Below are 25,645 nucleotides of genomic sequence, written 5' to 3' on the forward strand. Positions count from 1 at the left end.
TTTTCCCATAATCATATATTCTCCCCACAAGAGACCAAATTTTGCAATAAGAGTATTTTGGACAAATCAAAAATTCTAACTCTACTATTTTCAAAATTCTCAAGTAGTAGCTGATCCATTTGCTTTGGCCTTAATTTCTCCCCCTTTGGCATTAAGCACCAAAACGGGATCATTCTTGGCCCTTTAACCCCATTGCCTCACCAAAAATGTCAATTAAGAGCAAAAAGGCAATAAGAGCATAAGAATGAACTTGGAGGTGAGTACACTAATACCAGAGTGCAGTGGAAGTCTTTGCATGGTCCAAGTTCACCTTTTCCCTTTCAATGCACCTTTGAGACTACATTAAGTAAACTCAAACACAAATGTTAGTCTCAAAGGGTCAAGTTGTAGCACTTCTCCCCCTAAATATGTGCATCACTCACACATGGACTTGTGAGGTCCGGGGATCCCTTGCACAACTTGAGCACCATAAATAAACAACAAATCTCATAAATGCATAAAGTAACATGATCAAAGGCATAAAACACATGTATGCTATAGATCAATCCAAGTTACGCGAATCTAAGACATTTAGCTCACTACGCAGCCTGCAAAAGGTTTTCTCATCTAAAGGCTTGGTAAAGATATCGGCTAGCTGGTTCTCGGTGCTAATATAGAACACTTCGATATCTCCCTTTTGCTGGTGGTCCCTCAAAAAGTGATATCGGATGTTTATGTGCTTAGTGCGGCTGTGTTCAACAAGATTATCTGCCATGCAGATTGCACTCTCATTGTCACATAGGAGTGGGACTTTGCTCAGATTGTAGCCAAAGTCCCGGAGGGTTTGCCTCATCCAAAGTAGTTGCGCGCAACACTGTCCTGCGGCAACATACTCGGCCTCAGCGGTGGATAGGGCAACAGAAGTTTGTTTCTTAGAACTCCAGGACACCAGGGACCTTCCTAGGAATTGGCACGTCCCTGATGTACTCTTCTTATCAACCTTGCATCCAGCATAATCGAAGTCTGAGTATCCAATCAAGTCAAAGGTAGACCCCTTTGGATACCAGATCCCGAAGCAAGGTGTAGCAACTAAATATCTAAGAATTCGCTTAACGGCAACAAGGTGACACTCCATTGGATCGGATTGAAATCTAGCACACATGCATACGCTAAGCATAATATCCGGTCTACTAGCACATAAATAAAGCAAAGATCCTATCATAGACCGGTATGCCTTTTGATCAACGGACTTACCTCCTTTGTTGAGGTCGACATGCCCGTCGGTTCCCATCGGCATCTTCGCGGGCTTGGCGTCCTTCATCCCAAACCTCTTGAGAAGATCCTGAGTGTACTTCGTTTGGGAGAGGAATGTGCCATCCTTGAGTTGTCTCACATGGAACCCAAGAAAGTATGTCAACTCGCCCATCATCGACATCTCAAAATTCTTGTGTCATCACCCTGCTAAACTCCTCACAAGACTTTTGATTAGTAGAACCAAATATTATGTCATCGACATAAATTTGGCACACAAAAAGGTCACTGTCACAAGTCTTAGTGAAAAGAGTGGGATCGGCTTTCCCAACCTTGAAAGCATTAGCAATTAAGAAATCTCTAAGGCATTCATACCATGCTCTTGGGGCTTGCTTAAGTCCATTGCGCGCCTTAGAGAGCTTAAAAACGTGGTCGGGATACCTGTCATCCTCAAAGCCAGGGGGTTGTTCCACGTACACCTCCTCCTTGATTGGACCGTTGAGGAAAGCACTCTTCACGTCCATTTGAAACAACCTAAATGAATGGTGAGCGGCATAGGCTAACAAAATGCGAATAGACTCTAGCCTAGCCACAGGAGCAAAAGTCTCCTCAAAATCCAAACCTGCGACTTGGGCATAACCTTTTGCCACAAGTTGAGCTTTGTTTCTTGTCACCACCCCGTGCTCGTCTTGCTTGTTGCGGAACACCCACTTGGTTCCCACACCGTTTTACTTTGGACAAGGCACCAGGCTCCAAACTTTATTTCGCTTGAAGTTGTTGAGCTCTTCCTGCATGGCCAACACCTAGTCCGGATCTTGCAAGGCCTCTTCCACCCTGAAAGGCTCAATAGAAGAGACACACGAGTAATGCTCACAAAAGTTAGCTAATCTTGAGCGAGTAGTTACTCCCTTGCTTATGTCACCCAGAATCTGGTCAACGGGGTTATTCCGTTGGATCGTCGCTCGGACTTGAGTTGGAGGGGCTGGTGGTGCTTCTTCCTCCATAACTTGTTCTTCTTGTGCTCCCCCTTGATTACACGCCTCTTGATGAACCTGTTCATCATCTTGAGTTGGGGGGTGCACCATCGTTGAGGAAGAAGGTTGATCTTGCTCCTATTGTTCCTGTGGTCGCACATCTCCAATTGCCATGGTGCGTATTGCGACCGTCAGAACATCATCTTCATCTATAACATCAAGATCAACTTGCTCTCTTGGAGAGCCATTAGTCTCATCAAATACAACGTCGCTAGAAACTTCAACCAAACCCGATGATTTGTTGAAGACTCTATATGCCTTTGTATTTGAGTCATAACCTAGTAAAAACCCTTCTACAGCTTTGGGAGCAAATTTAGAATTTCTGCCTTTCTTCACTAGAATGTAACATTTGCTCCCAAATACACGAAAGTATGAGACATTGGGTTTGTTACCGGTAAGAAGTTCATACGAGGTCTTCTTGAGGAGGCGATGAAGGTAGAGCCGGTTTATGGCGTGGCAAGCTGTGTTCACAGCTTTCGACCAAAACCGCTCAGGCGTCTTGAACTCTCCAAGCATTGAAAGTCGCCTAGAGGGGGGTGAATAGGGCGAATCTGAAATTTACAAACTTAATCACAACTACAAGCCGGGTTAGCGTTAGAAATATAAACGAGTCCGAGAGAGAGGACGCAAAACAAATCGTGAGCGAATAAAGAGCAAGACACAATGATTTGTTTTACCGAGGTTCGGTTCTTGCAAACCTACTCCCCGTTGAGGTGGTCACAAAGACCGGGTCTCTTTCAACCCTTTCCCTCTCTCAAACGGTCCCTCGGACCGAGTGAGCTTCTCTTCTCAATCAAACGGGAACAAACTTCCCCGCAAGGACCACCACACAATTGGTGTCTCTTGCCTTGGTTACAATTGAGTTGTTCGCAAGAAAGAATGAAAGAAGGAAGCAATCCAAGCGCAAGAGCTCAAAAGAACTATAGCATTGGTGGAGGCTGCTGTCGACACAAAGTCATCCAAGTTGGTGGAGGCTGCTGTCGACGGGCGCACACAAAGTCATCCAAGTCATCCAAACTTGCCCCAACCACCAAACTTGACCGTTGGTGGAGGCTGCTGTCGATGGGCGCACCGGACAGTCCGGTGCGCCAGCCACGTCACCTGGCCGTTGGGTTCCGACCGTTGGAGCTCTGACTTGTGGGCCCGCCTGGCTGTCCGGTGTGCCACCCGCGCGTGCTCTGCTCCTTTGCGCGCGCAGGCGCGCATTTAATGTGTTGCAGTCGACCGTTGCGCGCGAAGTAGTCGTTGCTCCGCTGTCACACCGGACACTGTCCGGTGACTCACCGGACAGTCCGGTGAATTTTAGCGGAGCGGATTCCCGAAGCTGGCGAGTTCAGAGTCTCTCTCCAGTGGGGCACCGGACACTGTCCGGTGGTACACCGGACAGTCCGGTGAATTATAGCGGAGCGCCTCTGAGAATTCCCGAAGGTGTGGAGTTCAGCTTGAAGTTCCCTGGTGCACCGGACATTGTCCGGTGGTGCATCGGACACTATCCGGTGGCACACCGGACAGTCCGGTGCGCCAGACCAGGGCACACTTCGGTTGTCCCTTGCTCTCTTGTTTGAACCCATTTCTTGGTCTTTTTATTGGCTTTTTGTTAACCTTTGACACCTGTAGAACTTATAGACTAGAGCAAACTAGTTAGTCCAATTATTTGTGTTGGGAAATTCAACCACCAAAATCAATTAGGAAATAGGTGTAAGCCTAATTCCCTTTCAAGCATCGTCCTTGCCATGTCGATAAGCGTCCTGTTCTTCCTCTCTACCACACCATTTTGCTGTGGTGTGTAGGGAGCGGAGAACTCGTGCTTGATGCCTTCCTCCTCAAGGTACTCCTCCACTTGCAGATTTTTGAACTCGGACCCGTTGTCGCTTCTTATCTTTTTCACCTTGAGCTCAAATTCGTTTTGAGCACCCCTTAGAAAGCGCTTAAGGGTTCCTTGGGTTTCTGATTTATCCTGCAAGAAGAATACCCAAGTGAAGCGGGAAAAATCATCAACAATCACTAAACCATACTTACTTCCCCCGATGCTAAGGTAAGCGAGACGGGTCCGAAGAGGTCCATGTGGAGAAGCTCCAGTGGTCTTGATGTAGTCATCACATTCTTGTTGTGATGAGTGCTTCCCACCTGTTTCCCTGTTTGACAAGCTATACAAGGTGTATCTTTTTCGAAGCATACATTGGTTAGTCCTAACACATGCTCTCCCTTTAGAAGTTTGTGAAGGTTCTTCATCCCAACATGTGCTAGACGGTGATGCCACAGCCAGCTCATACTAGTCTTTGCGATTAAGCATGCATCTAGATCGGCCTCCTCTTTCGAAAAATCAACTAAGTAGAGTTTGCCATCTAGTATACCCTTAAACGCTAATGAACCATCACTCCTTCTAAAGACAGATACATCAACATTTGTAAATAAACAATTGTAGCCCATGTGGCACAATTGACTTACAGACAGGAGATTATAGCCTAGCTACTCTACTAAAAATACATTGAAAATAGAGTGCTCGTTTGTGATGGCTATCTTTTCCAAACCTTTGACCTTGCCTTGATTCCCATCTCCAAATATAAGTGTATCCTGGGAATCCTTGTTCTTGACGTAGGAGGTGAACATCTTCTTCTCCCCCGTCATGTGGTTTGTGCATCCGCTGTCGATAATCCAGCTTGAGCCCCCGGATGCATAAACCTGCAAGGCAAATTAGGCTTGGGTTTTAGGTACCCAACTCTTGTTGGGTCCTAAAAGGTTAGTCACAATAGCCTTTGGAACCCAAATACAAGTCTTATCTCCCTTGCATTTGGATCCCAATTTTCTAGCAACCACTTTTTCATTTTTACATGAGAGTACAAATGTAGTGTTGCAGGCATGAAAGATAGTAGTAGGTTTATTACACATTTTCCTAGGAGCACGAGACACAAAATTTCTCCTAGGCCTACCATTAAAATTAGAACTTGAAACGAACATAGCATGTGAATCATAAGCATCATAATCATATCTCCTATTATGACTAGCAATTTTCCTATTATACATGAAAGCATGATTCTTTTGAACGCTACTAGCCATAGGGGCCTTCCCTTACTCTTTGTTGGAAATGGGAGCCCTTTGGATTGTTAAGTTCTTGGCTTCCTTTTGAAAGCCAAGTTCATCCTTAATTGAGGGGTGTTTACCAATAGTGTAGGCATCCCTAGCAAATTTTAGCTTATCAAAATCAACCTTGCAAGTCTTAAGTTGAGCATTAAGACTTGCCACCTCATCATTTAATTTAGCAATAGAAGCAAGATGTTCATCACAAGCATTGATATCAAAATCCTTGCATCTATTGCAAATTATAACATGTTCTACACATGAACTTGATTTATTAGCTACCTCTAGCTTAGCACTTAAATTATCATTCAAAGTCTTTAAATTAGAGATAGATTCATTGCAAGTGGATAACTCAGAAGATAGTAATTCATTCCTCTTAATCTCTAAGGCAAGAGACTTTTGAACACTAACGAATTTGTCATGTTCCTCATACAAAATGTCCTCTTGCCTCTCTAGCAGTCTATCCTTTTCATTTAAAGCATCAATCAATTCATTGATCTTTTCTACCTTTGCTCTATCTAAACCTTTGAATAAGCTAGAATAATCTACTTCATCATCACTAGAATCATCATCGCTTGAAGTAGTATACTTAGGGGTTTCTCGAACGCTTACTTTTTTCTCCTTTGCCATGAGGCAAGTGTGGCGTTCGTTGGGGAAGAGAGAAGATTTGTTGAAGGCCGAGGCTGCCAGTCCTTCATCATCGAAGTCGGATGACGAGCAGTCCGAGTCCCATTCCTTGCCAAGATGCGCCTCGCCGTTAGCCTTCCTATAGCTTTTCTTCTTCTCCTTCTTCCCATGTCTTTCTTCCCCCTGATCATTTTCATTATCGGGACATTTAGCAATAAAATGACCTGTCTTACCACATTTGAAGCAGCAACGCTTTCCCCTTGCTTTATTCTTGTTGGGGTACTCCTTGCGTCCTTTTAATGCGGTCTTGAAGCGCTTGATGATGAGAGCCATCTCATCTTCGTTTAGCTCGGCCGCCTCAACTTGTGCCACCTTGCTTGGTAGCGCCTCCCTGCTGCTTGTTGCTTTGAGAGCAACGGGTTGAGCCTCGTAGACGGGTAATGGACCATTAAGCGCGTTGTCTACATATTGGGCTTCTTTTACCATCATGTGCCCGCTCACAAACTTTCCGAGTATCTCCTCGGGTGTCATCTTTGTGTACCTGGGATTTTCATGGATGAGGTTCACAAGATGAGGGTCAATAACAGTAAAAGGCCTGAGCATAAGTCGAACGACGTCGTGGTCCGTCCTTCTCGTGCTCCCATAGCTCCTAATCTTGTTGACCAGGGTCTTGAGCCTGTTGTACGTCTGTGTTGGCTCCTCTCCCCTGATCATAGCGAACCTTCCTAGCTCGCCTTCCACCAACTCCATTTTGGTGATCATGGTGGCGTCGTTTCCCTCATGTGGTATTTTGAGGGTGTCCCAGATTTGCTTGGCGTTGTCCAAGCCGCTCACTTTGTTGTACTCATCCCTGCACAAAGATGCTAGCAAAACAGTGGTAGCTTGTGCATTTTTATGAATTTTCTCGTTAATAAACACTGGGTTATCCATACTATCAAATTGCATTCCATATTCAACTATCTCCCAAATACTAGGATGGAGAGAGAATAGATGACTACGCATTTTGTGACTCCAAAAAGAGTAGTCCTCTCCATCAAAGTGTGGAGGTTTACCAAGAGGAATTGAAAGCAAATGAGCATTGGAATTAAAAGGAATACGAGAATAATCAAATGAATAATTTGAATTAACCGGTTTCTTTTTCTCGTCGTTGTCGTCTCTTGGTGAAGAGGAAGATTCATCGCTGTCGTAGCAGACGATCTTCTTGATGCGCCTCTTCTTCATTCCATCTCTTTTCTTATGACTCGAGCCTGAGTCGGTTGGCTTGTCATCTCTAGGCTCGTTGAGGAAAGACTCCTTCTCCTTGTCATTGACCACCATCCCCTTTCCCTTAGGATCCATCTCTTCGGGCGATTAGTCCCTTACGTGAAGAGAACGACTCCAATACCAATTGAGAGCACCTAGAGGGGGGTGAATAGGTGATCCTGTAAAAATTCAACAACTAATAGCCACAAAACTTGGTTATAGAAATGTTTGTGCGACTAAGTAGTTGCGAAGCAAGTTCTTGTGGGCAAGACAATCACAAAGAGATCAACACAAGAGACACGCGATTTTATCTCGTGGTTCGACCAAGTAACACTTGCCTACTTCCACGTTGTGGCGTCCCAATGGACGAGGGTTGCACTCAACCCCTTTCAAGTGATCCAATGATCAACTTGAATACCACAACTTTTCTTTGCTTTTCTCTTTTTCCCGTTCGCGAGGAATCTCCACAAGTTGGAGTCTCTCACCCTTACAACAAAGATCACAATGAAAGCACGGAGTAAGGTTGGGAAGAGCAACACACACTAGAATTAAATCCACACCTCAAACACGCACACACAAGTGAGAAGATGAGCACACAAAACACGCGCGGTGAGTTTACAACTCGAAAAGTGCTCCAATCTCAAGAACGATGAACGATTGCGTGAAAGTGAGGACTAGAAGTCTTGGAATGCTTAGAGTGTTCTTAGGTGACTCCTTCATGCGCCTAGGGGTCCCTTTTATAGCTCCAATTCAGATAGGAGCCGTTGGAAGCCAACAAGAAGGCAATTCTTGCCTTCTGACGGGTGGCGCACCGGACAGTCCGGTGCACCACCGGACAGCCACTGTTCATGTCTGGTGCGCGATCTCCTTCCTTTTCTGGCGAAGTCGACCGTTGCAGAGACGTGGCAGTTGGCGCACCGGACACTGTCTGGTGCCCCCTGCCGACCGTTGGTGCGGGCCACGTGTCGCTCGCAGATTGCGCGGCCGACCGTTGCGCTGGTGGTCGTTGGCTCACCAGACAGTCCGGTGCACCATCGGACAGTCCGGTGCACCATCGGACAGTCCGGTGAATTATAGTCGTACGCTGCCAAACTTTCCCGAGAGCGGCCTGTTCACCGGAGTCCAGCCTGGCGCACTAGACACTGTCTGGTGCACCACCAGACACTGTCCGGTGCACCACCGGACAGTCCGGTGTGCCCAGCCGAGCTGGTCTTCGGCCGTAGGCAGCCAGACTTTTACAATCCAATTCATTTCTTTCTTTTCTCTGTTTCTAGCACTTAGATAACTTCATTAGTATACAAAAACCAACTACTAAGTCTAGAAACATACCTTCTCTTTGATTTGCACTTCTTTCTTCATTTAGCACTTAAGAACTCAATTAAAAGTGTTTGACACTAAAACACCAAAACATAATAGAAATTGCGCAAAGGCACATTTCCCTTCCAGTTTGTTCTTATGCTTTGGTGTAATATTACCATATCCATTATTTTTACTTGTTTGTATGTATTGCTACGAGTACAAGCGAGGTTGTGAGTTAGCTGAAGACTAAATCGGAGAAGTACCAGGAGTTGCACCAAAAAGGCAAGTTGTGCCCGTGATCACTCTTCCTTATCTAATAATGTTCATGTTAATCACGGTGACATGCTCAAGTTAACTTGATGGGACCTAATAGGTTACCCTAGTTTTGTTTACCCCACACTATGCAAACAAATGAACAATTGGGTAGGCTTGCTATTGCTCAACCTAGTTTTGGGATTAACGTTATGTCTAAATTATGGTCATGTTCCATTATTAATATTGGTTATTATTGTTCATGATAAGTTTATTGTGTTAATTGGAACATGGAGAACCATCCGGGAAAACAGTGCTACTAGAAGGGTGGTATGGGACGCCCTTGGCTGACTAATTAGAAAAGCTAGTGGAGGACTACCTTACCCGAAAGGGGAAACACTATCGGAATCGCGTTCTTTGCCGAGTGTCTAAGACACTCGGCAAAGGCCATTTTACACTCGACAAAGGCTTTGCCGAGTGTAACACTCGACAAAGGCTTTGCCGAGTGTAACACTCAGCAAAGAATACTCAGAAAACATTTTATCGGCAAAAGATTCTTTGGCGAGTACTTTTTCGGACACTCGACAAAGACTTTGCCGAGTGCTTTTCGAAAAGCACTCGGCAAATTAAGAATCGAAAAAAAATCCAAAAAATAGCAAAACATTTTTTAAAAAATTATAGGAACAACTCTCCAACATTGCTCTATCATTTTTCACTATTATTTTCAATCAAATTTACATGTTTCGCAACCTCTCTCTCGCGCATACCCTTCTATACCACTACACTACTACAACAATTATGTCTATATTACGTTTTCATTCCGCATGTACTATAACAAACCGAGAGTAATTTGATTATTTAAGGCACTAAATGAATTCTTTTGAAAATGTGACCAACTATAAAGTTGCATAACTTTTCGAGATCTACAAGTTCTATTTTGATAGTTTCTACATCCGAGGTCATTTACAAAATTTGAATTTCAAATTTGAAAATTTCATACGAATTTTTCAATGATAAGATGATTTCAAATCAAAAGGTTATCAATTACAAAGTTTCATTACATTTCAAGATCTACAACTTTTATTTTGGTGGTTTTTCCATCCGAGGTAGTTTAAAAAATTCAAATTTCAAAATTCAAACATAGTTTTGCATGACAAGATGATTTTAAACCAAAATATTGTTAACTAAAAAGTTTCATAACTCTTCAATACCTACAACTTTTATGTTGGTGGTTTTTTCTTTCGAGGTCGTTTTCAAAATTCAATTTTAAATTCAGACGTAGTTTTCGTTGACAATATGACTTCAAATGAAAAAGTTGCCAACTACAAAATTCTATAACTTCTCAAGATCTACAAAATTTATTTTGGTTGTTTGGTCATTTGTTCATCTCACATGATGGTTTTAATAATATACACAAATTCTATACATCTCTCTCGTAGTTTCACAAACTACGAGAGAGATATAAGTTTTATGAATAAATTTATTTTTATTTTGTCATATGAAGAAATGTTCAAAATATAAATTATACATCATGATGAGTTATACAAATTTATAGTTGAACACTTTTTCATTTGAATTAATTTACTGCTTTAAAATATGATTTTTAAATTGTCTTTGTCTAGTGTTGAAAAAAAGACTCAACAAAGAGCTTCTTCGCCGAGTGTTTTCTTTTATCGAGGGTTTTTGCGTGGCACTCGTCAAAGAGATTCTTTGCCGAGTGCCCGAAAAAAAACACTCGGCAAAATATTTGGTACTCGGCAAAGAGCCAAATTCCGGTAGTGAAAGGGCGGTAGATGAGCTGCCTGTATAGAGAGGTTCTCGGGTTGATCATGTTGCGATAGCTTTTCGGACGAGGGATTTCTATATCGCCCTTCTCAGAAACCAAAGCGGGTTTTTTGAAGCTAGTGAAACTTTATAAAGGCCTCATAGTGCTACCCTTCCTCGCCTCCTCGGTAGAGGTGTATGAGATTCATGACCCCATGGCAGATGGGTAACACGACTTGTGGGTAAAGACGTGCATCCTCTGTAGGGTGTAAAACTGGTATATCAGTCGTGCTCATGGTCAAGGGTGGCTCAGACACTCACATGATTAACTTATAAAATTAAAACTTAATCTATCATTTGTATTGTATTGTGGGAGTTATTATTAATTGTAATCTCTTATTTAATTGGGATGATATCTACTTATATTTAGTAACTAATAATAAAATTTTGATCAACTTATTAAAAGCAACGCTCGGCCTTAACTATTCTCTTTGGTAAGCCTTACACTTCACATAAGCTCCCACCGTAAATAAGCTCATGCATATTATTCTCACAACTTGTTGAGCGATGAACGTATGTGAGCTCACCCTTGCTATATTCACACCCCCAGGTCAAGAACAGATACCTAAGATGAGGAGCATGAAGAATGTTGCGATGAGTTCGTGAGAGGTCCAGAAAATAAGCTTATGTTTTTTCTCTGTGAATCACAGTCTGAGATTCTCTTCTCTGATCCTCAATGAGAGCAGCAAATTCAATCTATTAGAAATACATACCAGTCGATTGCATAGAGGGAAATCAAAACCTGTCGCGTAGGACAGTTCAGTTAGACCGAAGATCTGCTGACTTGACGGAGAGTTGATACAGATCCGATCTGATAGCAACGTTGAGGTAGAACGTGCTGATAACGTGTTGAGAACTACGTTACTGCGGATCACCAGATCTATTTCCTTCGTTCCCGTCAGCAGATTAGGCGCGAGAAGATGTGAAAGACATGTCTTACCAAAAACACGACAGAGAGAACAAACGAGACACAATATGTAGGGTTGAACATGTGATCTCTATATCTTCTCTATTATAAAGGAGTGTACTGTGTACATATTCCTTATATAGAGATGTGAGACCCTCAGGGATAAAACTGATATTTGTCCACACAAAGGGGTGGAGAAAAAAAAGTACCGTAGAATTGTAGGCCATAGGCGGCTCGAAGAAGAAAAGCCAAAACACGGAATTTTCTTGTCACTGGCCCAGAGTGCCCACTGAGCGACTGAAATGGACCAGGAGCCCAAACACCACACGCACGGAGCGGTGGTGGCGACGCCCAAGCCCAGCCCGTCCCCAATGGACTGATCAGTGATCATCTGAAAAGGAGAGGAAGGAGACTGCGGACGGAGCAAAGTGGCACGCAGACTGACAGCGGTGCAGCTACAACCAGACAAAGGCAGCGGTGGAGTGGCCATACCTGATGCAGCCATCCAGTGTGTGCAGTGCGGCAAAGAGGCCCCAAAGAAGTTGCATAACGTGAAGAAGTTGCATAATGTTGGCTCTGAGCCAGGCGCCTGGAAAGCGAGCTGCATTTGTCTGCCACTCTGTGAATTTGGCATTTTTGAGCGTCCCCAGCCTTGGCCCCAGACCCAGAGCTGTGCCTGCAATCAAAGTTGCTGCTTGGATCGTCAGGATTAAAAAGAAATCATGCTTTCACCGACCGTTCAGGCTTTTGTTTGCTCTTGTAACTGGTATAAGACTGAATCCAGATGTCCTCATGATCTCCAGTCGTGAAATGTGTGTTCCGTAAATGATCGATGGACAACTCGCGTTTGCTGTCTGAATATTTCGGCGTTCAGCGCTCACAGAAACCACTGAACATTTATGCGGAAATGTGAGCGAAACAGCTGCATAGACAAATATGAGCATTTTGAAGCAGATCGAGGGCCGGTATGTAGAACAACATCACATCACAAACTTGGTCGGATTATGAACTTTGGTTGCACACTGCATACACAGACGTAAGCTGTAAAACAATACAGCACACGCAGACACTTCAGAGTTCTAAGTTGTTCAGTTGGGAGTTCGATACATTAAAAACAAAATAAAAAAAAGAGCTGTAACCTTTCCAAAAAGCCATAAGAAGAAGACAAAACTGAAAAAGAAGATTCACATCCTGCTACTGGATTCCTTTCCAAACTGGCCCTGGCCAGTTGGCAGTTTGGCACCCCCATTCCGTATCTTTGAAAATGATCTTACTGCATTTTTTTTACTTTCTGGGGAGTAGTATCTGCAAGCCTTCAACTGCAATAACTGCCATGAAGCATTTGATATTCAGAGTGGTTCAAATATTCAAGATTCTACACGAGCAGAACCTAGCACACAGAGAGAGAGAGACGGGAACGCTGATAATGTTTTCTTCTACCAACTGATGGGCAAGGAAAACAGTGTTAAGCCAGCTACAAGTTGTTTTCCTCATAAGCTAGCTACAAGTTTCTACGATAGGTAAAACGTGATGTCCTGTAGGGTCTATACAAGGATTAAAGTCGCAGTTCCTATCTGTGCCTTCTATATGGGTATGGCTGTTTTGCTGCCAGGTTCCTGATCTTTTCAACCAATGATGGCTCAAGATACAGCAGCGTACTTTTCTGTGAGTTTTCCTGGATTGAGTTCAAGAAAATGTTACACCTAGCAGTTAGTATTAGAAGGTAAAAGAAACAAGACCCCCCTTTTTTTATCAGATGGGATTCTGACCTGGTAACCTTTCAGCAGGTTTCTCCACTTGTCCTGAACCAAGAAACGACACAAGAGTACCGTATTAGCCAGTAGCATCTAAGGATGAATTTACATCATATGGGTGCAATGCATTACTGGTATAATGTTTCACCTTGAGGTTTACTGCTGTCCTAATTGAGCTTTTGAAAAATTCCTGCTTCAGCAGGGTCCATTGTCCGACACCAAACCTTGAGACGCCTCGTGCCAGTCTCTCCACTTCTTTAGAAGTCCACCGGCTATTGTTTTTCCTACCTTTGGCTGTGGAGTACTCCCTGCTAACAGGTCTCTCAAAGAACATCGGGTCCTGTCAAACAACCAGAAGTCATGTAAAATTTCTACGCTGATGGGCGATAGGCTAAGAAAGAATATGAATACAAAGATGGTGCGATGGAAATATTAATTTTTCAGACACTCTTTGGTAACCAAATAAATGGTTTGGTTCCCTGAAAATATCGTACATTTTATCCAAAAATATATTAGCTGTTTTTTTTTGTTTTTTTTAACCATGGAGAACAATAATTAATAAATCCTCCAAAGCAGATACAAACAGTTTTCTCAAGCATCTGTACACAATCATTTTTTTCATCATATTTTGTTAGTTCAATTAAAGCGACGTTCTTCATGATAAACTTGGGCCTACCCATGGAGACGTCCTTCTCCTCCGAGCTCCTCTTCGGCCGCTTTTCCTACATCTTGGCTGCAATGAGGTAATTGACCATCAGGACCTTATCTCGCCCACTTTATGTAGCATGTTAAAAGTTTACTTGTGCAAAAATCTACCAGGTGGTTATAAAGTTTAAACATCCCAATTTCTATTTGACAAATCCGACAACCATACCTGGTAATGGGCATTTGTCTCCAACAATGGGGATGGATGCAAATCACCTGCAAGAAAATCTCTATAAATGTTCCTCCAAGCCATAGATAATGCCATATAGTGGTATGTGTCATGTGTAGGGAACCTTGGGAATTGTCAGCTAAACATTGTACACACCTGATAACCAATCATCTAGGTTTGTCTCATCTTGGGGCCCTTCCAACAGTTGTAGGATCATCACTGTATGCTCATCGCGCACTCCACGATTATCTATCTGTAAGAAAGCATAACGTAAAATATTGATTGCCCCGTTCGTTTGTTTTACAATTACAACAGATGAAATTGTACAGACACGTTGATGAGAGGCTCATGGGTCTGTTTCTTTTACTACTGATGAAGATAATCCAGAAATTTCAACTCAATACAACTAAAGGATGTCCAGCCTTAACATGCTGCAGAATGTGCCTTTGCAAATCAAACGTGGACCTTCTGCAGGTAATTAATCTTTAGGAGAAGATGGCTATTCTCAAGAATTGGAGGTTGATCTACCGGGATGTATTACAACAATGGATGGATCTTATTATTGAACTTCTGGAGATCAAGGTGACACAAGTATTCCTGTTTAGATTGTGCACCCTGATCTCGTGCAGGGTGTTGTTTCTTCAGAGTTTGAGAGATACTGCTCTGATGATTTCGGATAAAAAAAAAGTAAAGTGTAAAATGCAGTTTCGGTCCTTAAACCTGTCTCCATGTGTCAACCCGGTCCATAAACTAATAAAAATATAGAATAGTATAGGACTCAATCATTGTTCGGGTCTCTGTTAAGTCCTAATGGGCCGAAACAAACCCAGTTAACCAGGTAGATACAGGTCAGATGCAGAATCCACACCTCGTGGCCATGGCGGAGTTGCTGGGCAGAAATGCATGACCCCGCCATGTCCACCATGCTAGGAGGCCTCACCATCCTGTCGCACAGCGCTCGAAGCGCGCTTGAAGAATGGCACGGTGAGTGACCGGAGGTGCCAGAGCATCCTCCGTCGTTGGTTCAGATGTCGGTTTCATGGAAAATCACTGTCGCTCGCGCTCCATTCAAAAGCCCAATCTTCAGCTAGTGACATTGTAAAGTTCTTAGTACTAACATGGTGAACAAGATCGGCACAAGACAAGGTCAAGGATTTCAGTAGCTTTAGGAACCTTTATTCTGCACAGGAACTTACGTGTGGAAGTTCATTTAAATCTGTGTGGACGAAAATGGTTGGGGAGTGATCACACTGGAGGAGACATGGTCTCATGCAGGCACTGCGAGGATCCACAGAGTTCCATGTTACAGCTTGCGATCGAGTTAGGAGGACATATTATTGGTCACAGCAAATAACTAAGGTAAAATTAAGTTGTTTTTCAGAGCTCCAGATGCCTGTAGGACATTAGGAGCTGACGGGTTTCAGTCATTCAGGTAAAATAGTCCACCGTGTGCTCTGCATATTGAGCCATTTGTTATTTTGATTTGTGGGTCTGATAGTAAAATAGAGAAGCCCACAACTGAGAGTGACAAAATAGCAAACGGCTCCGCTGGTGCTGGTGCAACTGCCCTAGCGTTCTTTCATTTGGGCGTCATTTTCCAGGGGCTCTGATTGAGAATTTCAGATAAGGAGGCCCATTGACTGAGGCCATGTTTGAATGTACTAGACCGAATAGTTAGTTGCCTAAAAAGTTAGTAAAATTAACTAGTCGATAAATAGTTGACTAACTATTAGCTAATTTTCTAAAAATAGTTAATAGCTAAACTATTGGCTGAGGTGTTTGAATGTAGGAAAACGTTTATGATTGATTGACGAATTTTGAGAAAATTGAATTATTGGGACTTTAAACAATGTGTGTCGCACTTTTACAATTCATAGCACTCTCTCAGTTCCAATTTATAATTTGTTTGACTTTTTGGTACCAAATTTGACCGGCGTCTTATTCGAAAAAATGAAAAATTCAAAGCCATACTTATATCACACTAAAAATCAATAATAATTATGATTTTTTTAATAAGACGAGTAAGTCAAACTTAGAGTAAAAAAGTCAAACGAATTATAAATTAGAATAGAGGGGTATTAACTTCGGAAAAACCAGACTTAAAACATGTCACATTTGATATCGATGCCATTTTGGAGTTTTTTACTTTCTGGCACGTATAGATGCAAAAGACACAGAAGGACACAAAAGTGCAAAAATGTCTAAAATGGCATAAAAATTAAGTGTGACAATGTTTTGAATCCTATTTTTTGCTAAGTTAATGTTACGAATATAAAAAATGCGTTGATTGGAGTCCAAAAATCCAATACGAATTTGTCGAGTAGCACTAGGTTTGTCTGTAGCTCCGAGCATCAGACTCCCTTATTTTGCCATCGATTGCTTCTTCCTTAACTACACCCTCACCTAAACTGCTCTGGCTTTGAGCGACCGGATTCCTCCGCCTTTTCTTCTTCACTGAATCAACGGTGCCGGCCTCGCCCCCACCGCGGCCGGCGAGCCGCCCTAGGCCGGCGAAGGTCCGATCACGCGGGATCCGCGAGCGCGCGCACCTGTTCCCATCCAGAGAGACTCTAGCGGTCTAGCCGCGGCTGCGTGCCCGGCCCGGCCCTGTCATCGTCCACCCTGTTCTTGACGTCGACTTCTTCCTTGTGACTGCTCTCCGCCATTAGCGGCGAGCTCAGGCTCCCTTCGCTTCCCCAGTCCGGCCACAGAACCCGTTAGGACTTCGACCCGAACAGCGATTATGCAAGACATATTTATGGACCGGATTGACACATGGAAACCAAGTTTAAGAATCGGAACTGCATTTTACTCAAAAACTAACTTTTTGAAACCATTTTTTTTCTCAAACACAATGGAGAACTCGGGGTTGTTGGATCAAGATAGAAAAAACAACACATTTACGAGCCGATTCCACGGCAATCGACGAGGACTAGTTTTTTCACACATTCGCGCAATTGAAAAGCCATATCTACCTAACCCAAAATCTGCCATGTCCACCTAACAGAAAAATCTCCCCAAGGGCCAGTCTGTCTAAGGGAAGGTTTCATGTGCAGTTCCTAAGACTATGCATTAAAAACAGCATAGATCACTTTCATCCATACGAAAGCCATTTTATCCTACGAAATTTTCGTAATCTCTCTTATCTATATAACTTTGATCATCCCTCTCATCTATTTCATGTCATGTCAGCTCTATTATCTTCGAACTTTCATTTCGACTGGCCAAAAAATGACGACACTGCCAGTCCACTAATCTGCAGCGCCGTCGGACATCAAGGACGCAGCCGTAAAAACGCAGCGGAACCAAGCAGCACAAATGCAGGCAGATTCAACTGGCGTAAAACGCAGCGGAACCAAGTAGCACAAATGCAGCCGTAAAAAGGTGGTGCCAACTTCCATTCTTGGTTGCATCCATCCAACAAAAAAAAATCCAAGTTAATCGACGAGGAGGCGATCCTCGTTACCTGTAGTATGTGGGGACTGTCAATCGTGGTGCTGAGCTGCAGGTCGCCAAGAAAGCCATAGTCTTGTTCAGTCGGCGCGGGCTCCATCAGCTGAGGAGCGAAAAGCGGCGAGAAGGCGCCCGGAAGCCGCGTCGGAGGCGAAGAGGCACGGCGGAGGCCGGAGGGAGCCAAGGCTGCCGTAGCCTATTGGAGCGGAGGAAGCATGCTAATATAAGGAGGGCAGGAAGCCGGACTTAAAACTTTACTATCTACTGGGGTATATAATGGGTGACATCCAAAGTATAATTTTCACTCTTATTACTCACTCTATTGTAGATTGGATAGAATTCATTCAAGTAATCAAGTTGTATAGATATAAAATAATATTAGCTTCCTCACTCAGGTGGATAATGGGTGATACCTGGAGGACAATTTTCACTCATATCACTTCTTTTCTACTCTACTGTAGAGTGGGTTGGGTTCATTCAAACAATATAAATCTAAAGTAATTTTTAGTCAGACTAATAATTAAATTATTGGTTTGCCATTAAACTGAAGGTATAGGTTTTATTTGGCATAATTGTTATTTGTTGGAAAAACAATTTACTTTAGAAGCAAGTGAAAATTAGCTTTTGTTTATCATCTACTTTTAGTTTATTTTTTATAAGTAACTGAACTGATAAGTTGATAAGTTGTTGTACAAATAAGATAAAATTTGGTTGGCTAGGAAAGGAATGAACTTTGATGTTATTTAATCTAAGGCCATTTTAGAAGAAAAAAGTGTCGACCATAGTTTCTTCAGTAAAATTAAAGTTATTTCAATGATTAATGACAACATATTACTATGACTAATGCATATTTTGTACGTAAATTAAAGTTGAGTCATAATGATAGAGATTGTTTAGGCAATCTATGGTTTTCATGTCCCCCTTATTATGGATTTCATTTCGGTTTTTAAAAGGATAGAAAACAAAGTTAATGTTGGACTAGTTCTAAGTGTCGTTTAAAGTTGAGAGACACTTACAATAGGCTAGATTTTTTTGATTTAACCATATTATAAACAGGGTATGAACTATTAGCTTGACCTATATATGTCTAATGAGTTTAGTCTGGTGCAAACTAATTGTATTTAGCTTTATGTGGCTTAAGAGAGACCTAAGAGAAGTATGGATCCAGCCCATTTATAAAGTTTATAATTTAGACAAGTTAAAAGGGTTTTCGAAGCATTGAACCCTAAGTTTAAGGGTCATTAGGCCATACATAACTAGTCTAACACCTCTGCATAGCCAACTCCTATTAACAGTAGGGTGTCAGACTAATGAATTTAGTCTGAAAATCTACGGAAAGAGACTAGAGAGTTCCAGGACACGTTGGTCTAGTCTTGAAAGGGAAATGTGCTTTTGGGCAATTTCTAGTTTGTTTTGGTGATTAAATGATCAACATATTATGTTTGGACTAACATCATCTTGTATGGGCAATGAGTACAGGTAGTTAAAGTAAATTGAGAAAAAGGCTCTTCTAGACTTGAAAGTGGGCATACTACAAATCTATATGGTTCCGAGTGAAAAAGGTATGCTTCTAGCACTTAGTCAATTGTCGTAGGTCCTAATCATATTTGTCTAGGTGCTAGGGACTATATGAAGTCAAGTCAAAAGGAGCAAAAGAGAATTGGAAAGAAAAAGAGAAAGTTGGACTGGTTTGCGCAGCACCGGACGGTTCGGTGCCACCCACCGGACAGTCCAATGCACCGTCCGACCGAAAGAGTTGCTCTCGGAAACAACAAGACTTTGTAGGCTATAATTCACCGCACAGTCCGATGTGCCACTCGTCCAATGGCTAGTTGATACGTCAGCTGGAGCCAATAGTCAACAGGTGCACCGGACAGTCAAGTTCCACCCACCGGACGGTCCGGTGAACCCAGAAGTGGAAAGCAGCCAATCAGCGATCTGTAGTCGTTGCACTGTGTAGTGTCCGATGTGCACCAGATAGCCCGGTGCACCTACAAACAAAAAGCAACCAGGGCCTTCCAAATGGAGCTCCAATGGCTCATAGGTCCCTTGGGGCTATAAACGGACCCCCTAGGCGCATGAAGCTATTACACAAGCATACTTTAAGCATACTACAACTCTGAGACTCCGCGACCACGCTGATGTTTCATTAGATAAAGAGTTGAGCGTGTTCTTGAGCTGTGACTCCGCTGTTTTGGCTCTTGCACTCTTTTCTTGACTCGTGTGTGTGTTGTTGCTACGATCGAGTTCTTGTGTGTGTTGCTACTCCCCCCTTACTCTTTTGCTTTGATTCCGTGTAATGTGTGGGAGACTCCAACTTGTGGAGATTCCTCATAAAGGAGATTTGAGATAAGGAAGAAAATTGTGGTACTCAAGTTTAATCTTTGGATCACTTGAGAGAGATTGAATGCAACCCTTGACCAAAGGAGTCACAACAACGTGGAGTAGGCATTGGCCGAACCATGGGATAAAATCGACTTGTCACTTGTGCATTTACTTTATTGCAATTGTTGATTGTTTAAGTTCTCATATTCACTTGGGTTATTGCTCCTAAGTTTGATACACATTTAAAATGAGCAATCAAGTATAGAGTTCTCTTTCTCTCCACCTCTATTCATCACAACTTGGTTTTAGCTTTCACTAACACTCGTTATAAACCAAGTTTGTCTTGTTTAGAGTTGATTTTTGCAGGATCACCTATTCACCCCCCCTTCTAGGCACTCTCAAGTATGACAACATTGTGTTGGACCATACAGTGCAATTGTTTGAGTTAGGATTCCTTCTATAGGTCATCGAACACTATGAACAGCGGTCACATAAGATCGTTAAATTGGGTCTGATGGCCTCTATTGAGTTACCAGAAAGGGTTTCATGGACATCTTACTGATTCAATGGTGAGCGTCGAACCATACTCTCGCATGAGTAATTCAAATGGCTAGTTCTGATACAGTAATCATACAAATATCATTATGCCTCGTCGAACCATGTGGTATGGTCCGATGGGTGAAGAACTTGAGGTTTAAAATCGTTTGGTTAGCTACCTCATTTTAGTATAAGAGAGTAATTAGTGTGCACTTATTGATCTCATTAAGCTTGGTAGAATCAAGTGAGAGTTTACACTTATTACTCTTGGTGATCAATATATCCTAGATGGTTTGGTGGTGATAGAGGGTGCGATGATCACCCACGGAGTTTGTGGGTGACTAGACTTAGAATTTGTACATGGTTATAATTGGCTCACCATGCTAGAGTAGTGAAGTACTAGCTCGTAGAGAGCATTTGATCCTTGCTTGGATCAAGGGATAGCTACACTCTTGCATGAATGCTCCAATGAGGATTAGTGAGGAATGCTGACTCTCTAAAACCTCAATAAAATATTAAGGAGTCTTCTAACCCTTACTTTACATTGCATATTTATTTTTAGCGATTCAATTGAAATATCCATATTCTTACGAAGCCCAACCGAGATAATCCTCCCGAGATGACTAAAACAACCAATCCTCCCCACTATTTATAGAAAGTTATTCTACCTTCCTAAACTACTCATAGATAAATAGAGTCTATCCACTCAGTCAGGGGCAAAATGGACTAACTCCTGGATTTTCGATCTGACAACCACCCACTCTTTACGAAGTTGCTTCGCCTCGATGTGCATTTTGTGATGAAACCACGTGTCGCCTCGATTCCCACCGGAACTGTACCGTCGGATTTGAGGCCTGAACCTGGTGAAACCAGCAAACTGTAACGCTGGGTGATTTTGAGACTCAACCGCTGAAACATCCACGTAGCGTACTCCATATGTATCCCCAACCAAGACACGTGTCCCGCCGATCCACAACCACATCGGCAACAATGGTCCGCTCCTCCACGTCCTCGTGCCCGTCAGTGTCCCCATGTGTCAGCCACCATAGATAGTCTCTCAGCTTCTCCAGTCCCTCGATCAAGACTCGTCGCTCGTCCTTCGCCACAATCGATCCATTGGCACGAACCCGTGTAACCTTCACCTCTGCTGTCGACCACCGTCTCCTAACTTCACACCTGCACACCATAAGTCGAAAGACATATTTGCAACACACAAACTCACACCTTGGTAAGTATAACTGACTTATCCAAGGCGTTACCCATTGCCATTAACAACCACTCATCACAGCCTGAACACAAGAACACATATCAAACCTTATGTTCGCAATTGTAAAACTTATGTACATAAAAATTATATATATATATATATATTAAAAAGTTTAAATGATTTATGATTTAAAACGGAAGTAGGATACTCTATATTCACTAATTCCTTTTTTCCTTTGAAGAAAAAAGTCACAACGGCCAAAAGCATTCTTGATCCGGTCCGTACCTGCATGTGTGAGCTAAAGAAACAAACAAAAAGGAAGATCGCACTTCTCAAAACAAAAGGTCGCAGCAGATGGCGCGGAGAGTAGTATCTCAAGTTTATTTTTCGTACTTTTTTTTCTAAAAAGCAAAAAAGTATCCGAGCAGCAAGCCAGCAAACGAGATGTAGTAGTTTATAGGTAGCCCAAAAAGCTAGTAGGTCTGGTTTCCTGACACGTACTCTGGTCCTTCTCATCATTGCATGCATGCGTTGATACCAAGGATTGCAGAACCTCAAAAAACCGATAGTAAACCGCTCGATTTATCCAAACCCTCCGTGAATGGTAATAGTTTACCAGTGGGTTTTTTAATTCAATCCAATTTTAAAAAATTTGAAACACTTTATAAAAAATTAAAAATATATGATAAAAACTATATATTTTACTGAGTAATTTGGTATATAAGATATTTAAATTTAAATCAGTTTAGCCAACAAAAAATAGAAAAATATATGGACTCGTTAACCCGTTAACAAAAAAATCTGAATATCCCTCTCCTCACCACCTCCCCTCACTTTCTCCATTCACTTACCTAAGAGCCCACAGACCAGTCGCCGCCGCACACGCAAAAACCGCCGCCGCCACGCTTTTTACCGGCGGCTACGCGCGGTAAACCGTCGGTCAGGAGTGGTTTACCGCCCACTTCGCCGCTGCCCCCCCCTCCGTCGTCGCAGATCCCCTCGCCGGCGGTTTCCATCACAAAACCGGCGATAAACCGCCCACGGGGAGAGGTAAATCATGTTTTACCACCGGTAAACCGGTTATGGTACCAAGATTTAGCTCTGTTTTAGATATTTAGTGTCTAGATTTGGATTTTTAATGATTAGGTTTTCATATTTCGTTCATGTTTGTGTTAATAACTTAATATATAGTTATTGTTAGATTTTGTTCATGTTAGTTGTATATGTAACTCATAATATTATTTACTACTACTGTAAATATGGTTTGGTATTGTTATTATAGATGTGATGGCTTATGGTTTATGTATTAGTTATGGTTTAGTTATTGTTTCAAGTTATATGATATTTTTGCCACATCTGTAGGAGACATGTCGGATGAAGATAGAGATAGAGAAAGAGAAAGAGAAAGAGATAGAGTCTGGTTGCACAGAGAGAAGGTTGGCGCAGGTTTCAAATGCAAATATTGTAGAGAAACAAAGAGCGGAGGGGGTGGTACCCAATTGAAGGAGCATCTCACGCATAGAGGGAAGAATGTCAAGAAATGTTTCTCTATTCCTCCAGACATAAAGGCATACTTCCAACTTGACATAGATAAGATAAAGGAAAAGAAGAGTTCTAGGTTCAGGCAGCAGATGATGGCAGATGAGGCAGCACGAACCCATTTTGGGGACGATGAGTATGAGGATGAACTTAAAGCGGCTCTGTATCAGTCACGTGTGGAGCACGAATTTAGTCAAAGGGATGGTGCAAGGTATGACAGGGGTGGTGGATCCTCCAGCCAGAGGGTATCTCGAGGGCCACTTGATAGGATGATGGGAAGGAGTAGGGAACAAGTAATTGAGCATGTTAGAGACTACAATCTTGCTAAAGCCTCTGGACCAATGCAACAGAGGATAGATACTGGTCCCTGGACAAGTAAGGGAAGGAGCTTGAAAGAGATTCATGGTAGGGCTTAGGCAAAGGCTTGTCATGCCATCGGTATCCCGGGTCGAAAGGTCGATAACCCATATTTTAGGGCCGCAATTATGGAGTCCCAAAAACAAGGTAACAAATAACACAATATATTTTGTTGTATTTGATCTATGTTGTTGACATAATCTTGTTGCCTTAAATGCAGGTGTGGGGGTCAAATTACCAACTCGCCGAGAGATTGATGGCAAGTATCTTGATGAAAATGTTGAGGAGTTTCAGAAGGAGATGACAGATGGAAGATTGAGTGGAATGCGTTTGGAGCGACTCTAATGTGTGATTCATGGACTGGTCCTACTCTAATGTGTCAAATTACCAACTGGTCGAGAGATTGATGGCAAGTATCTTTTGTATAGACCTATCACTATCACTATGACGGATTGGAACTATATCACGATCCTTCCAACATGCCTGAGTACTATCACTATGACTCGAGCTGAACATGTGAGTATTGTGAAATAAGTCGACCTATGTGTCGTTGCTTCGTTGGAGAGGTGTAAAAGAACTTGTATTTGAGTATTGCAAAGTTCGCTGGTTGTTTATTGCATGAGAACTAGAGTTTATGGTTGCATATGTATGTTGTATGTTATTTTGGTGAACTCATGTCGTGTGGATCAATTAATATTTACTGTACAATTTGAATTGAGCAAACTACAAATAAATCCTGCCAAAATTTTCAATTTTTTCTGCAAAAAACAGTAAAAACCATTTTGTTTCACGGTTAACCGGCGGTTTCTACCGGTTTTTTCGTCGGTTTTGCGTCGGTTTTGCACCGGTAAACCGGTTTGAATTCAAATTGATTTGGTTTGGCTAAACCAGCCGGTTTTTACCGATTTCTACCGGTTTACCACTGGTAAACCGTTACCGGTGGGGGGTGGTTTTTACCTTGGAACGGTTTTGTAAACCGTTGTTGATACTTGTGCTCCAGATAACCTGCTAGAATAAGACTGGATTTATTTTAATTAATTGTTCCCTTGGCCATCAAAATGAAATCAACGAACATGACTATCCGCAGCGGTTATTTATATATCATCCGCTGAATTCTACTTTTTCATCACCCTAAAAAAAGATTTCACCCCTAAAATCTCACCTATCCACTATACACAATATATCATATTTTTAATATATTTTAAATTAGATTTTTCACACATATTTATCATAGTCTAAAATGGTGCATACATGTTAATTCTAGGTTTAGTTCGTAGTTTAGAATAAAAAAATTTAGAGTAAAAGAGAATACCCTAGATTTAATATCTAGAAGATCTCTACATTTAGGATACTCTTTAGGGACAACCATGGCTTTAGGATACCTTTAAAACTTTAAAGAGCACAGCTAGAGCAGCCTCATCTCTGGCTATCCAAAAGTCGCACTCAGTAGATCGTTCATTTGACTTTGCACTGTAGATTATTTTTAAGTAAAGTTAAAAATAAGAGATGTAATAATCAGCGCGGAAGATAAATATTACTAGTATTATAGGAGTTTGAATTTTTTTTTCAGAAACATTGTTTTACAGCGAGCTGCTACTGCTGCACATCCATGCATTTCCCAACAGAGCGAGGGCGTCAACAGAATAGTAGTAGTCCGGAGGCAAGCAGTTTCCAATAAATGTGCATACCTGCGGTACTGTGCTTACTATATCAAATAAACTATAATATATGGCTTATAATGCTATCTACCTATCTCTAGCAACTTTACTATGGCAATTTATATTTCAAACTTCACTCTATAAATATTACTTCTACAATGTGAAACAATATTTTTTCCATCACATGCACAATCTATTGCAGTCTCAAAGAGTTTTCGTTATGTTTTTTTTCAATATACTAACCACATCATCATCAAGAGTTCTTAAATAAAAGACGAAACATGCACTTTTAACACGAAATTTCAACTCACCATTTTATAAGCTATCATATTGATTAAATGTTGTATCTAAATGATCAGCAAAAATGTATGAAATAAATGAAGATACAACATTTAATCAATAAACTGCACGGAGTAATCCATAGTGGAAGACGCCACATTGAAAGCAT

The 25,645-nt window shown here is 42.0% G+C and overlaps 1 protein-coding gene across 1 annotated transcript; it reads right to left on the reverse strand.

Moving 5' to 3' along the window:
* Positions 1–12,565: 12,565 nt before the first annotated feature.
* LOC100382037 (uncharacterized) lies at positions 12,566–17,810 on the reverse strand. Its single transcript, NM_001174802.1, has 7 exons — positions 17,588–17,810; positions 14,278–14,374; positions 14,122–14,168; positions 13,924–13,980; positions 13,396–13,587; positions 13,263–13,295; positions 12,566–13,168 (listed from the first exon to the last, which is right to left on the reverse strand). Exons 1-7 carry the CDS (start codon positions 17,672–17,674, stop codon positions 13,064–13,066), a joined length of 618 nt encoding a protein of 205 aa, NP_001168273.1. The 5' UTR covers positions 17,675–17,810; the 3' UTR covers positions 12,566–13,063.
* Positions 17,811–25,645: the final 7,835 nt, after the last annotated feature.

The sequence above is a fragment of the Zea mays genome, chromosome 5 (assembly GCF_902167145.1).
Source record: "Zea mays cultivar B73 chromosome 5, Zm-B73-REFERENCE-NAM-5.0, whole genome shotgun sequence".
Classification (NCBI taxonomy): Eukaryota; Viridiplantae; Streptophyta; class Magnoliopsida; order Poales; family Poaceae; genus Zea; species Zea mays.